Here is a 16,916-nt window from a genome sequence, read left to right as displayed (position 1 = left end):
TTCATAACGTTTAAATACCAACCGGAGATTAAAAATGAATCATTTGTCCTAAAACTCAATGCTTATTATTCTTTTTTCAATATTCGCTCCAGGCGGCGAGTCGGAGGAAGGCAGCATGCACTCGCAAGCCGCTGAACACATTTAACAGTATATTACAATTTTCACTATAGACTGCCTTTCCAAATTGAATAATGACTGTTAATACTCCGCATTTTGTAAAACTGTCATGCAGGAAGCATTGAGTATATTCCAGCAATCTGTCACGCTACCCTTTGTTTGCCAACTGCTAACTGACAGATATGATTAGCATTCAGGAAAACCCTTCAATGGGATTTGTGTATCTAAATGCCGAGGGTGAAAAAAAATAACACAAATTAGTGGAATCAGCAGGATCCAGGGCTGCCCGAAAGGGACCCCTGATTGAATTTCGTTTTTTTTGCAGATTTTTTGCCTATCAAAGCTCCCTGATTTGTTTTCCCTCACACACCAAAGCTATTATTTCCAGCTTTTTAGCGTATTAAGTAATTGTGCTATCATGGGTCTATTTCCTTCTCTGGGGACTGACATACTGCTGGAGGCTATCTCCAATGCCTATTTCCATACCCAGATAGACTGTCAACAGAGAGTAGAGAGATACAGAGAGGGAGGTGGGTGGATAGAGGGACAAAGAGAGAGAATGAAGGAGAGAGATAAAGAGACCAAGAAAAGGCAAGAGAGAGAGAGAAGAGAGATGATGAGGCCTAGACTGCACTGCACCGTTGGGTCACTAGCTCTGAGTCCATTCATTAATGGCGAATGAGAATTTTAAACCACATACGAAATCATAATTGCATTTTCTACCGGCAGTCCCCTGTACTAACGATGAAATTGTTTACCTGTGGGACTACATCTCTTCCTCGCTCTCTCCTAAAATTCTTTCTCTCAGTTCCCGTCTCCTCCTACCCTTACACCTCATGCACACAAACACAGCGGCGCTGGAAAATGCCCCAAAACTGTCATCGAAAGAGAGGAAAAGAGACACAGAGAAAAGACGAAGAGAGAAGGGGAGGGAAAGAATCTCTAGAACTATATCTTCCACACAGACACTCTCTTGTCCTCCTGTCATAAAGGTCTTGTCCTCAGGGGCAAGCAAAGTGCCATTGAGATGGGATGATTGCTGGGGGAGAGAGAGAGAGACTTACTCTCTACGCTGTCTGTCATTGTAACAATTCAGACACACTCGGAATAATAAAACACTCCACTTTCTTCCAAATGGACCACCTAAACCTCCTCGCCGTTGTTGTTATGCGCTACATGACCATTAAGTAAAAACCTCAACTGGAGGTCAGGCAGCCAAACAAATTTTCCCAGGTTCATTCCCAGAGCCACGGCCGTTTTCTAGAAAAGTTTAAAACGAGGTTGCAGGGAATTGGATCGATTTTCTAAATTACTGTCTCCTGTTCATCTCCCCTGCTGTTCTAACCCCCTGCTCAGACAGTATGTCAGCTGATACTCAATACATGTCTGACTGAGGGGGAAAAGTATATATTAATATTGACATAGCCATTACGGAGTCCATTAACTGGCACTGAGGGTTGTATTTAATTGGCTTTTTAGAAAGTACACATCGGAATTGTGGACATCACCAGATCCGGCAACTGATTTTTAGGTGAAAGTAACAGAAATGACTCTTTTAGCACCTGAAACGCCGTATGTGTGGTATATGATTGAGTCTTAATTGTTCCAACAGAAAAAACAGAAATCATTAAAAAAAATAACCAAATAAACTACTGAAAATGAAGCTTAATTAAAGGTGAATGTAGTATTGTTTTTATGTTTTTTTGCTTTTATTTTCCCAGTGCACCCATATCAATGTTCTTTTTTTTCCCTGCTGTGTAATTACAAGCCTCGTAAAGAGCCATACCTGGAGTCATTTTACAAATGTGAGCAAATGAAAATTGAACTAATTTCCTAGATCCAAATGACCACTTTGTTATCACGCCTGCCTCCAGCGCTGCCTCATCCTGCTTTGCATCCTTTGATATTGAGAGCTGAACCGTTCTGCAGCATCCTAAAAATGGCTGTCCACCAACGTTTACCATCCAACCTGATAGAACTGGAGAGGATCTGCAAGGAGGAATGGCAGAGGATCGCCAAATCCAGGTGTGAAAAACTTGTTGGATCTTTCCCAAAAAGACTCATGGCTGTATTAGATCAAATGGGTGCTTCTACTAAATACTGAGCATTTTTCAGTTTTTCTTTTTTAATAAATCTGCAAAGATGTCAACAATTCTGTGTTTTTCTGTCAATATGGGGTGCTGTGTGTACATTAATGAGGGAAAAAAATTAACTTAAATGATTTTAGCAAATGGCTGCAATATAACAAAGAGTGAAAAATTTAAGGGGGTCTGAATACTTTCCGTACCCACTGTATATATATTATTTTTCACAAGTGTGCTTTACACTTCAAACAGCAAAACAACACACACTCACACACACACACACACACATATATATATATATTCATCTCCAGTCACACTGTAATTTTGTCAAATTATATTTTATATATATATATATTTTTATATAAATATAAAATATTTTATATAAATATATTTTAATTGTGTGTAAAAAGCTGGATGTGAAATTAGCCTTAAAAATATATTTTCCACAACTGCCATTTTCATCACAGAAGCACATCATATAATCTGAGAAGTGGTGACACTGGCATGGGAATTTTCATGACGTTCAGGGGGAAAAAAGACGAAATAAATAAATAAAACAGTCCACTGTCTGACATTGTTAGGGAACAAATAAACTGGTATAAAAAGTGTGATTCAATTTACTGTTGTGTGTGTGTGTGTGTGTGTGTGTGTTTAATTAATAATTATTTAATAAAATATAATTACTAGCTCTTTGTTTAAAAATTGGTTCCTTTTCAGTTGACGTCATGAACCACTTTCAATTTTTAACCACCTTGTCCTATCTGGAATATAATGCACACTTTTCCAATAAAATCCTAAAATATAAAAGACATACTCTGCATTTTCTCCTATGCAGTATCCTGTTTCACTTCAAAATATGTTTTATTGTGAAAATAAAATGGGTTGTGATTCGCATTTCACATTGACTTTAATGTGCAAATCATGAAAGATAATTTTTTCTCAGATCTGGATGGTGGCTCATTTGTTTGACTGTTTGTCGTATCTGTGTTTCGATATGCTCTCCATTTCCGTAAAATAGAAGTTGACTTTGTTTACAACAGATCTAAATAAAAGTAAGAACCCTCATTAACGATTTATACGTTGGAGTTGTTTTCCTTGCTAGGAAAGCTGCCAAACTCCTATACCGATTTTAAAAGATGCTAACAGAGGTCCTGCATACAGAACTTGTTTCTCTGCATCACAATAAGGACGAAAGGATCCAGCGCTGCCTCATCCTGCTTTGCATCCTTTGATATTGAGAGCTGAACCGTTCTGCAGCATGGCTGCCTGTGGATCCTCTAGGGAAAGGTAAATGCTGCAGAATCGTACCGTTCTTGGTGTCACTGGTCTTCACTTCACTGAGGCAGATCTACTTCTTCTGTTGGCCTAATTAGAGCAGCCATGGGTCTTGTAAAAATACCAATACTTGTGGTTCTAGTTAGTAGTCATAATAAGAGTAATACTGCTAATAATATCAGTAGCAGTAGCAGTAGCACTAAGAAGAGAAACAGTTGGAGCAACAGTAGTAAATCGATATAAAAGGGTGTTTCTTCAACTTTCGACACTCTTATATCACAGGGGTTAATTTTTATTAAAACAGATTTCTTTTTTTTTCTACATTAAAACTGACTTGGACACATTAAGTTTAACACATTAACATTAACTATCACATGAACTTTTTTTCTGCCTTTAACATTTATCTTTGTTTTTGTATATATTATAATGTTTGACCATCATTTCAGTCATACTGTATATATGTATATTCATATGACTATAACGCATATATATATATATATATATATACAGTGGGTACGGAAAGTATTCAGACCCCCTTAAATTTTTCACTCTACTCCTATACCGATTTTAAAAGATGCTAACAGAGGTCCTGCATACAGAACTTGTTTCTCTGCATCACAATAAGGACGAAAGGATGCTGGGGAAGCTCTCCGGGAATGGCCCTGTTACTGGAGAAGGTGTCTGGAGTCAGAGAGAAACAGATCAATGCCTGTACTGTTGTGGCTGTAGAGAATTACCAACCTCTGAGGAGCAAATTTAAATAAGAGTAAAACTAGTGTGTATGTATGTGTGTGTGTGTGCGTGAGAGAGAAAGAAACACTACAGAAAGAGATCTGCTATCTTACATCTGTGATGTGTGTAAGTATGTGTGCTTGTGTGTGTACCACTTAACTCAGTCTCGTCTGGCTGCTCTCCTGGGCCTTGGCGAGTCTTTCAGTGTGGAGTCTAAGTCCAAGACGGGGAGTATTTAAGAGCTGCTATGGTTTGGAGCATAGAAAGATCAAATGAGTTAGGCTGCACACTGGAGAGAGCGTGAAAAACTGAGTGAGGGAGAAGGAAAAGCTTTTAATGTATCTCTTAAGCTACCAGTTCCATGGAGACTGATGGGGTAGTTGAAACATTACCTCGCATTTTATCTGCCTTATACGTGTCCATATTTTAACTGGCCATTTTAGGGATGTTTGACTGCATGTGTATTTAGACCAACAATATGATATTTAAATAATATAAAAAGTATTTCATTTGTCCAATATGGAATGCTAGAATGAGTCTTGTGTGAACATGATTGCAAAGTGGATTGTTGATGTTTTTGAAAGAAGTCAGTTATGCTTACAACAGCTGCATTAATTTACTTATTTTCAGAAGCTATTACTTCAGTCTTCAGTGTCAGATGATCCTTCAGAAATCAATTTAATATGCAGTTTTTCTGCTCAAGAAACATTGATTATTAACCATATTGAATGTTGTACTGCTTAATATTTATGTAGAAACCATTATTTTTTTTCAAGATTATTTGTAGAATAGAACATTTAAAAGAACAGCATATATTTGAAACAGAAATCTTGTATAACATAAAACATAAATGCCTTTACTGTCACTGTTTAATCAGTGTAATGCATCCTTGCTGTATAAAAGTATTTTTATATTTATATAATATACATATGTATTTGTTCATTTGATTAAATAATTGGCATGCCGTCTAATTCAGTTGAAAGGTTCAGTTAAATTTGTATTATCATTAAATCCTGGAATGCGCTGCCTTAACTTTTCTCTTATGTTTTCTCCTCAGCCTGCAGACCTGGGTTCTACAAAGCCTTTGCAGGAAACATCAAATGTTCAAAGTGTCCCCCACACAGTTCCAGCCACACTGAGGGTTCGGCACAGTGTCACTGTGAAAAGAGCTACTACAGAGCTAGCAAGGACCCTCCCACCATGGCCTGCACACGTTAGTCAGCCTACTGCTGTTTTCATTATTTTCCCGTTTTATTTTTTGTAGATTTAATTTTAGTGTGTAATAAATGCAATGACAAAACAGCATATTTATATTTCCAAAGTGGTGACAGCTTAAAAAAATAACAAAATAAATAAATAATAATAATAATAATAATAATAGTTTAAATAAGCAAATGATATTTAAAGAAACAGTTCACCCAAAAATGAATATTTGCTGAAAATGTACTCAAACTCAGGCCATCCAAGATGTAGATGAGTTTGTTTCTTCATTAGAACAGATTTGGAATTTAGCATTACATCACCAATGGATCCTCTGCAGTGAATGGGTGCCGTCAGAATGAGTTCAAACAGCTGATAAAAACATTTACAAGTTAAAACAGTCAAAAACAGTTCTAAACAGATATGTTGGTGGAGCTTGATGTGAGGGGACAACAGGAGATGATTTTTTCCCCCCTGGAGGAAACGTTATTATAGATCGTGGACTCGTATTTTAGCCAGAAACGATGGTTTGAAGTTAAAAACATATTAATGATGGATTTGTTTCTTACAAACACACAGCTTTTCGTTTCACAAGACATTAATTGATGGACTAGAGTAATGTGGATTACTTGTGGATTATTGTGTTTATATAATGTTTTTATCAGCTGTTTGGACTCTCATTCTGACGGCACCCATTCACTGCAGAGGATCAATTGGTGTGCAAGTGATGCAATTCTAAATTTCTCCAAATGTTCCCATGAAGAAACAAACTCATGAACTATTCCATTAAGCAATTTCACAGAAGCCAGAATCTATCCTGTAATATCAGTGTGTGATCTGATCATCCTAGCAACAAGACGAACACTAAAACTATATTACAATGATATTTATATAGAAGTCCTCCAAGGTCATTTTCAATACCATCTATAACTGAGACGCAAGAGGACACCAGCTGCGTTTGTTTGAAGTGAGAGTGAACAAGTGGTGTGATAAAGGAGGCGTGAAAGTTTTCATGGCACCAGTTTCAGTTACCCAGGGAAAAATTAAATGTGTAAAATAAGATTAAAAGGATAAAATTCAGTAACAGTGCAGAAAAAAAGTAATAAAGAGATATAAATTAAAAGGAATTAATTAAATATGTATTATTAATTGAGCAAGTAATTAAGAAAGATAAACTAAAGATGAACAATAAGACTAAATATTCCAAAAATAGTGATAATGAGCATACATTTTCTCTCTCATCATTCTCATTATCTTTTCTGTTCTTTCTTACTCTTATTGTTTCTGATTATATCGATCATAATTCCAGTTATTTTAGTCACTTCTGTGCTTCATCACCCTCTTCCCTTTCCCTCCTTCAGCCCCCCATTGCACTTACCCAAATTATTCACCAAACTCAATCTTTTCAAGACCAGCAGCAATCTGCATTAAAAACAGGAGAGGAGGAATAATTACTTCCTTGTTATTCACGAGTGGGTGCAATTATCATTAACTATGATAATCATGTCTAGGACATATTCTCATTATCATCATTAGCTGGGTCTGGGAAACAGCAGATAAATGCAGACTTCCCTGTATCTGGCTCTGAGCCGGCATTCTATAGGAAGCAGAACCAGGGTACCAGAGCAGAGACATTTGTATATCAGCAAAACCAGAGGGAGGGAATGAAAGAGAGATGGCAAACACTCTAGTATGATTTTTAAGGAATTAGCAGGATTCATTAGTTAATGCATTTACCGTTTTTGAGAGAGCGGGAAAAAAAGATATAAAATTGTTCATCTGCATAATATTCTGCACAAATAGGCATATTTTTCTCTCACAGATGGATTTCTGTCAGCATGATCATTCTGGTTGCTAATGAATAAGGTGTGTCTCTCCTTTCAGGACTGCCCTCCTCTCCTCGAAACTTGGTTTTTAACATCAATGAGACCGCCCTCTTTCTGGAGTGGACTCTGCCCAGCGATACAGGTGGTCGGAAGGATGTAACCTATAATGTCTTCTGTTTCCGATGTGGAGCTGATGGCCAGGCTTGTGAGCCATGCAACAGCAATGTGCGCTTCATACCCAGATCCACAGGCCTCACAAGCACCTCTGTGGTGGTCCAGGACTTTGTGGCGCATGCCAACTACACATTCCAAATCGAGGCTCTTAATGGAGTGTCGGGTTTAGGCAGATCTGAGAGACAGCTTGCCAATATCACCGTCAGCACAGAGCAGGCTGGTGAGTAGAATTTTTTTTAACACTGAACTGACTTGAACTGAAGAGTGGATCATTGTTATTCTAGGCTTTTTTTAAGTTTAGTTATGTTGTGATGATATACTCACAGAAAAGGCTCACATTACAGAAGAATATAGGAATGGACTAAACGGATATCTGCATGTAATTTGATGCATTAAAACTGATACATTAATAAAGAAAAAAAAAAGCTGATATATTAATTATAAAGGTATAGTTATAATCTGTATAGTATAGGGAAGACTTCATAGGAGGACAACTGGAAATGCAGGCTGTCTTCCAACAGCTCATGAAAAAGTATTTATTAAAAAATACATACAAAATGATAATAAAAATAAATAAGAAATAAGAAAATCATATTTTTATTATTGAACACTGGAGCAATGAACACTGTGTAGGGATCATATCGATCGGGACACAGTTCATGCACGTAGCGTAGGGGGGCTGGGCACGAGGACTGGGATTGGGAACCGCTGGGCAACATCATGTGTCATTCACCGGTGAGAAAACTTGAAAAGTACTACAATACAAGGAAGGAAGATCGGGTTGTTGATGTTTGTCTGCCATTCCCGCTCTGTCTGCAGAGCGTGCGTAAACGCGCTGATGACGTATTCTGTCTGCGCGAACCGGGTGCGCAGAGGTATGCTAATACATACATTGACAGGCAGGTAGGAAAGCCGATTAAAGCGCTCGGACCGAGCGTTTTGATTGGACGAACATTTCTTGGTCCTACGCCTTCCACAGAATATATTAATACAGATAAATACATTTAGACCACTTAACTTAATGATTGCTATCGGGATGTGAAGAGACTTTCAACCAGCATAACAAAAAATGTTTCTGAAGACAATCACCTATTGCACCTTTAGGTATATTCATAATCCATTGCTAATTGATATAGCCTTTATTACAGTATAGTATATATTTTCTGCCTCATTCTGTGATAAGAAGCCACATCAGATCACAAAAGGAAGTTATTTCAACACTCGACTGATGTTGTGGAGTAAAAACATGTTATAATGTTCTCTTTTGTTGGACAACAGGTTTAGAAACGCTTATCATTGCAAGTCATTACAAGGGAAGATGTTTGGCATGTGTTGCTTTATCAAATGCACGTTTCCTCATCTCATTCACATTTTTCAAATGGCATTTTCTCATCTCACGGAAATTATTTAAATGCAAACCCAGAAATAATGCAATTCACAAGCGCGTATTGAACCGTGGATGTCGTACAGAATGCTATCAATATTGAGAATTGTGGCATCCCTACAACAGATATAGTAAGACACCGGTGAGCATATGAGACTTCTTTCACAAATATTAAAAAGAAAAAGAAAACTTACTGACCCAAAACCTTTGAATGTTTAACATATATCTCCTTATCTACTTGGTTAGTATTGGTCCAATTTGTAGGTACACTGTAATCTCAACCAGTCTTGACTGGTTAAATGACAGCATCTCAGACTCTCATTCCAACCTCTGTCTCCTGATGTTCTGAGCAATAGACCTGCTAGCATGCTTTCCCTGTCTATAAAAAACAAACCATTGGCACAAGGTATTCATAACTATTGCCATCCTGGCCAGACTCTCATCGTTCATCATGATAATGATGATAACTGCAAATTTCATTTCATCCTGGAGAGGCATTGTCTCAGCACATCAAATGCGGGATGTCTCCTGGCCTAAGCTCACTTTCACACTAATAGAGACACACAGCTTTATCTAAAAGCCTGCTGTATCCGCAGATATGGCCAAACTTCATTATTAGAATCTGCCCAAGACTCCACAGAACGGCTCTTTCCACTCTCAGGACCTATTCTCACATCGTTTTTATCAATTTCTCTGTGTGTGCCCATTTCCTGTGCTCTGACTGATGATTCACTTCTCACTTTCATTGGCTGGATTGTGCTTCAGCTTCATTGGTTTGTGTTTTGGTAAAGCATAGTGATTCAACTGTTTCCTCATCTTTGGGTTATCCAGATGTCTCCCTTAAAGGAATGGTGTGAAGTACAATTTGTTGCATGAAGTGCTGCAACATGATGAATGATTTTTTTTTTGTCTGGAGAAGTGTGAGGTTAAAAGTCATATTTGGATGAGGTGGTCTTATACTCTGTTGGTCGGTCATTTTATTCTTTGTAAAGACAGGGAGGCTCATCAGCATCAGTGTCAGTGAAGAAGAAAGATTGACTGATATGATCAGTCTGCCTCATGAGCTATAATCACAGTGAAGAGCTTCATACCCTTCCTTCAAGCCCTCAATCTACCACCTGTGGAGAGGGAAAGAGACAGAGCGTAGGGAAGAAATTGAGCTGCACAGTGTATATATAGCATCTGAAAAAATTCAGAGCAGTTTTGTAGTGAGATACCCCCAACCTCTGACCAAAAAAAAATGTAGAGACTTACATATAAATTATATGAATTTCTAAATATGAATTTTATTGATTTAGAGCAGGGACTCCTAAATGGACAGAAAGACTAAATTAAAATTCTGTCATACTTTACTCACCCTCATAATTCTCCAAACCTGTATTACTTTCTTTCTTCCACATAAAAGAAGATATTTTGAAGAGTCCTGGCCGAGATCTGAGTAGGTTGAGTTAGAGTTAAGACCAAGTCTAAATGCTTTTGGATCTATGACAGATCCAAGACTATGTGGTCTTGGACTCGGACTCGAGATGAACTTGAGAGCTTAGCCCGTTAAAATATTAACATAATTTATAATGCTAATGTTGCGAAGGCGTTAAAATAATTATTAATGTACAGAATGAATTAATTTAATATTTGCCATATAATTACATATACATTTATGAATTAATTAATTAATTAGCAGGATTAATTAGTTAATGCATATTTACCGTTTTTGAGAGAGCGGGAAAAAATATATAAAATTGTTCATCTGCATAATATTCTGCACAAATAGGCATATTTTTCTCTCACAGATGGACTTCTGTCAGCATGATCATTCTGGTTGCTAATGAGTCAGGTGTCAAATGAGTCAAATATTAATATTTTGTTTTACACCTTTAAAACATAGATGAGTTTGTGATCAAATTGGCAAACCCCCTTTGAAGAGCCCTGATCTGGATAACAAAGTGTTGTCTGTTAACAAAAGATACTGGACCTTTTCTCAGAACAAACTTTGTTTTTCTGGCCATTTTTGCAATTACATCTTATCCATTAAAAAGGTCATTTTTAGAGGAATTTATGAAGTCATTGACCCTAGCAAATGTGACCGGTCTGGACCTTCACTCTGTGTTGTGTTGATAATTTAATGAGACCGGACAACAGAGATTCCTCAGACCACTTTTTATTCTGAATGAATAAAAAGGAAAATTAATGAAAAAAAATGTCAATCCATGGCCTTTCTCCACAATTTCAGCATTGATCTTTCCCCAGCCGCACTTACCGCAAACTGACTTCATATTACAATTTTTAAATGAACTGCATATGATTAAATCAACAATATTTAACATTTTTCTCAATAGAAAACATTTTACATGAATTCAAAACAACAATATTAACAGAAACATGGATAGAAAACATACCTGAATGCATAAAAAGGAAAATTCATGAAAAAAAATGTCAATCCGTGGCCTTTCTCCACAATTTCAGCATTGACCTGCCAGTCAAAACGGATCATTTTAGCCACGGAACTGACATACATGGTTAATAAACAAAAAAAATACATACTTCGTGTTACACAATCTCTATTAGTGTTTCAGTAAGATTAAACTGTATTTTTAACAAAAAAAAAACACATATTAATCACAAGAAACACTAATTTGAAACTTTTTAGCTCCAGCTCCAGCTCCAGCAGAACTCACCTTTCCCCAGCCGCGCTACCGCGAACTGAAGGAAAGCAACCTGAACCTTAATTCTTAAAGGGGCCACGTACTATATTTAACAATTACAACAAAAAATACATACTTCATGTTACACAATCTCTATTAGTGTTTCAGTAAGATTAAACTGTATTTTTAACAAAAAAAAAACACATATTAATCACAAGAAACACTAATTTGAAACTTTTTAGCTCCAGCTCCAGCTCCAGCAGAACTCACCTTTCCCCAGCCGCGCTACCGCGAACTGAAGGAAAGCAACCGGAACCTTAATTCTTAAAGGGGCCACGTACTATATTTAACAATTACAACAAACACTGAAAAATGAACATATAAGTATAGAAACAGCTCAAATAACATCTCAAATAAAAGAAATCAATATTAAAAGAAAAATTGCCAGAATACAAAATAATTATATAAATATAAAATAATTGATAATAACAAAGGGAGAGATTTTGTGTGAAATTAATAAATTAATATAACACCTGTTACACAAACAAGTTTCCTAACAGAGCAACCGCATGTCTAGTTCATCAAATCAACTATGTACATGTTCCACTAAGTTTGACAACAAGAAAGTGTCCAAAATGTCATTTTTGTTTGCTTGAAATGTATGAAAGATCTGATTCTTTAATATAAATGCAACTAAATTTGTTGCTGTTATTTGATGCAATGACATTCATAAAGTATGGCTTAATTGCCCAGATATTATAAGGGCCTCTGTGTATAGATAGGGTGACCATATTTTAGTTTTTCAAAAAGAGGACAGTAGGGGGCGGGTTTCGGGGGTGGGGACAGGGGCGGTTCTTCGCCTAACAGTATATGTAGCAAGGTTTTTTTTGTTTGTTTGTTTGCTTATTTTGTTTTTATAATAAATAAAAAGAAAACAAGTATAAAAAATAGAAAAAGAATAGGGAATGCTAGTGTAATAGGGTCATTTTTAAATAAAAATAAAACAAGTAGTTAGAACAGAAATAGAATAGAGAGTGCAAATGTTAGAGGGTTAAGTTTTTTAATAATAAAAAAGCAAGCAGATAAAATTTGAATTACCATTATAATAGAGAGTGCTAGAGATAGAGGGTCAAATGAAGATGAAAGAGATGTGTTTTCAGCCGTTTTTTGAAAACGATTAAGGACTCAGCTAGAGGTCTGCATTCCTGCGGCTCTCCCGCGGGAACCGCGGGACCCGACCAGATTTCTTGCGACGCGGGATTAAATTCCCGAATAAAACGCAGTAGCGATCGGTAACTCTGGTGTAATTTGAATGGGAGCGGGCCATCTAACAATATCCTGTTCCCGACGTCCTTTCAGAACAACATATCTGTCCTTTATTCTTATTGACCACCGGTATAGACTGCACTCAGGACTGTTATGCACGCATTTTTTATTTTTCTCTGCGACACTTTTCCTACTGTGTGTACAGCAAAATGTTAAACGAATTTAGTATTTTGACAAGACGAATAAAAATAGCTAGGCTATTTCTGTACAACCTACATTTTTATTTTTTTTCTCTGTGACACTTTTTCCTATTGTTTTAAATGTTAAACAAATTGTATCCTGACAAGACGAATAAAAATAAGAAATACAATTTTTGTACAACATTTTTATTTTCTCTGTGACAATTTTTTCCCTACTGTGTTGGCAGCAGTTGCTGTCAATAACTTCAAGACTCTTGACAAAATGAATTATATAAATACAATTTTGTGCAGACTACACTTTTATTTGTTAGCCCAGCTCTCTTTCTTTCAGTAGCGGAAATGTAAATGTGAGATTCTGGAAATGATATCTAAATTTAGCGGGAACGGTCGGGTCGGGAAGAAAATTATTCTAAGCGGACAGCATGTGAACAAAGAGTGAATATATAGCAGGAGCGGGTGGGTGCGGATTAGAACCTTGCGGTAGCGGGTGGGAGCGGGACTAAAAAAACAGTCATACTTATACAACATACTTAATCTGACCTGTACCTATTCAAACATATATTTAAAAAAGAATACAAAAGACCTCTAGACTCAGCTGCTTGGATTGAGTTGGGCAGGTCATTCCACCAGGAGGGAACAGTTAATGTAGAAGTATATGAAAGTTTTATCATAGGTAGAATGCAAAATGGTTCAATACAAGCATTTCAGTCAAATGTAATTTATGCAATATTTCAAACCTTTAACCCACTTGGGAAAATCAACACATGGCAGCAGTTTAAAAGTAGCCCAACTCTGTGGACTTGGCAACCCTACATCCAACAAGAGCTGCAGGAGTCAGCTTTGACTGATCACAGGTCAAGAATAAGGAGAGATGATTAACAAGACCATGCTTGAGTATTTGCTGCTCAACAGATCCTGAGCTCATTGACAAATATCTGATCTTGTAAGATGTACTCCCTTTACACAGAGTGCGTGTGATTGCGAAATCGAAAGTGAAAGTGAACAGTGCGAAAGAGATTTAAATACTCCGCATACTGAGAGTGGCTCCCTGATGCGCCAAAATTATATACAATATTAGAATGTTTAAAGGAGTGGACACGAAAATCGCGGGAGCGAAACACATGTTGCGGAAGCAGGCGGCAATGGTCAGAGATTCAGCGGGAGCGGGATTAAGAAAACAGCCGAATCCCGGACATGTTGGGCAATTAAGAAATCCCGGCCGGACGCATTTTTTCAGGTCCAAAAAGAGGACATGTCCGGGGAAAAGAGGACATATGGTCACCCTATGTATAGAGTTCATAGATGTTTAGATCAGTCTAAGCAGAGGTGATCTTGATCTTATATTCATTGTAAAACACCCTAATTATATATTGCAGTATCGAATGGCATGTTTACAATAGCTTTAATAATGACAAAGCTCACAGTACTTATACATTATGCACTGCAGTTATCCTGCATCTACACAAAAGTAACCATAATGCTATAAACATCTTTTACCAATGACCTCTAGTGCTCATTTGCCAAAGTTAAAACCCAGAGCTCATTACAGTACAACTCTGTAACATTTGCAGTGCAGTGAACCTTCCTCTCCGGTGTCTATTTAGCCCTACATCAAATGTTAATAGAGGTCGGGTTGGGGGGTAGTGACGGTGGGATTGGGCCGGACTCTGTGGAGGAATCCCACAAGGGTGATGATGGGGCAAGGGGCCAACAACCCTCCAGTTCCCCCACCCATACTAGCCAGAACCATTGCAGTATTAATGAGCAGAAAGAGCTAGAGAAGAGCAGAGGCAGACGGCCGAGCCAAAGAATCATGATTCAAGAGATCCAAACAAGCCTTGATGGTGAACTCTCTCTGCCACTCAGAGACAATCATATTACATCAAAAATATCATACCCTCAGCTCCTCACACAGTGATTGAAGCATGTTTAATAGATCTAAACATCTTTTTTCCCCCTCTGTGCAACCCTGCTAACCCGCAGTGGTTAGTGAAACACAACAACCTTGAATTAATTTGCACAAGGTGTCAAGGTGTTTCATATACCATTTAAAGCTGTGTTTCTTTTTTCTTTTTTCTTTTTTTTCTTTGATATGGGTCAAAGCCGAGACATCCCATTTTGGTGTCCGCATAAATGTAAATTCACAAAAATGATTTTATATGCATAGAAATCATATTATATGCAAGTAAAGTGTCTACTTTAATGTTTCAAATAACTTTTGTGAAAATAAAATGTCAGAAACTTAATTCAGTGTAACAAATATACCTATGTAAAAATGAAACAACATACTTATTCTGACCTGTACCTATTCAAATATATATTTTAAAAAGAATAAAAAAAAGAATATATTTTAAATGATTGAAAACTTCTTGCTGACAAATGGGTAAAACCTAGTGGTTTGAAGGATAGTTGCAAAGATTGCTAAATAATTAAAATGAAAATTAATTAGTTTTTGAGGGCTGCACTGTGAACCTTAAATAGAGTCTTTTAATGACATCTAATGATTCTGGTTCAAAATATACCTGACAAAATTGTTTGTAATCTATTGTTACACTGAATGACATTTTAGTGGGTGTCTTCTGTAAATCATTGTAAAAATGTATGATAGACATAATATGTATTTATATTTTTTAATTTAATTTTATTACTTTTTTTTTTGTATGTTTCAGTTAACTACATTAACCTTGGAGGTGATGTCCTGTTTTTTTCAAACAATGGCCGATGCTTTTTATGTTTGGTCTTGCTAATGGTACCGAAATTACACACTGCAGCTTTAAATAAGCTCAGCCAATAGGGGTTTTAAGCTCACAGTGTGATGCAACTGTACAGTAATATGAATGTGTTAAGCTCTATTGGGGAGTTTTCAATGCATTTTTTTGGATAAAGTGCAGTCATTCACTGTAAACATAAAGCGATATTGGGGTTGGCAGGTGTTGTTTGACCCAGCCGTGTCTTTAAGGAGAAGCCCACAGCCAGAGTGAGTTACAGCACAAATGTACCGTCAGACTGAAATGTTGTGTGAGAAATACTAGTGGAGAACTGAAAGTGCTACAGACATTAATGCTGAACACGGATTTTGAGCTGCTGTTGATTTTGGATGGGTGGGTGGATGGCATGTTTTAGAAATGTGTGTTTGAGGCTTTCCTGGAGATTGGATGAGTTTGTGTGAAACATATGAAGTGTAAGTGTTCTCTCCAGGGGCTGAGAGGCTACATGTTGTGCAGTTCCTAACTCTGAAATCTATATTTATTTATTATTTTTAGGCTTTGGATAGAATTGTCAAAAGCAAGGTGTCAGAATGTTTGTGGGCTTGCATAATGTCAGAGGAACTCTCAATTACACAGCGTGCGCACACACACACACACACACACACACATGCTTGGACACATTGATATATATGCATGCATATCCATGTGTACCTGCACACTTTGCTGACACATTGGCAGACCGACAAGACAAGCACGCACACACATTTCCCCCGAGTCCTCCGGCATTTATACACGTTCACTCATAACCATTTCTGCCAGCAGTGCTGGTTTTTAACAAGTTCATTCTCTGAAACAGCTTACCAATGCTGCCACCGGCTTCTTGGGGTGCTAATGTTTTGTTTTCCCACAGTGTAGTTACATAATCTTTTCCCCACACCATTCCTGCGAAAAAGAATCAGCCTAATAGCTTTTCTGTTTCTGGTTTTCTGGTCTTCTAGCCTGGCCAAGCTGATAAGTGTCCAAAACCCCTTTAAAACCAGCCAACAGACCAGCCTGACCCATCTGGGAAATTAAGCAAGATTTTTTCCACCTAATAGGGAAAAAATACACATATATGCATGTACATGTACATTCAACCTAAAACCTGCCAATACATGTTATATTATATAAGTAACTATAAAAGATAGGCAAATATTAAAAAATAATAAATAAATAGAAAACATAAAAACATATAGGATACAAGTTGCATATGTAAATAATATATATATATATATATATATATATATATATATATGAGTGTGTGTGTGT

The 16,916-nt window shown here is 37.0% G+C and overlaps 1 protein-coding gene across 3 annotated transcripts in view; it reads left to right on the top strand.

The window, feature by feature from the left end:
- LOC107734575 (ephrin type-A receptor 6-like) overlaps positions 1–16,916 on the top strand; it is a 121,064-nt gene that overhangs the window by 80,788 nt on the left and 23,360 nt on the right. For all 3 annotated transcript variants that reach the window (XM_016546565.1, XM_016546564.1, XM_016546566.1), the window contains exons 4-5: positions 5,266–5,421; positions 7,293–7,628. In XM_016546565.1, coding sequence (XP_016402051.1) covers positions 5,266–5,421; positions 7,293–7,628 — 492 coding nt within the window. The remainder of the gene's footprint in view (positions 1–5,265; positions 5,422–7,292; positions 7,629–16,916) is intronic.

Source organism: Sinocyclocheilus rhinocerous, unplaced genomic scaffold, assembly GCF_001515625.1.
Source record: "Sinocyclocheilus rhinocerous isolate Xijiao unplaced genomic scaffold, SAMN03320098_v1.1 scaffold580, whole genome shotgun sequence".
NCBI classification, from domain to species: Eukaryota; Metazoa; Chordata; class Actinopteri; order Cypriniformes; family Cyprinidae; genus Sinocyclocheilus; species Sinocyclocheilus rhinocerous.
This window is presented reverse-complemented; position numbering and strand designations above follow the sequence as displayed.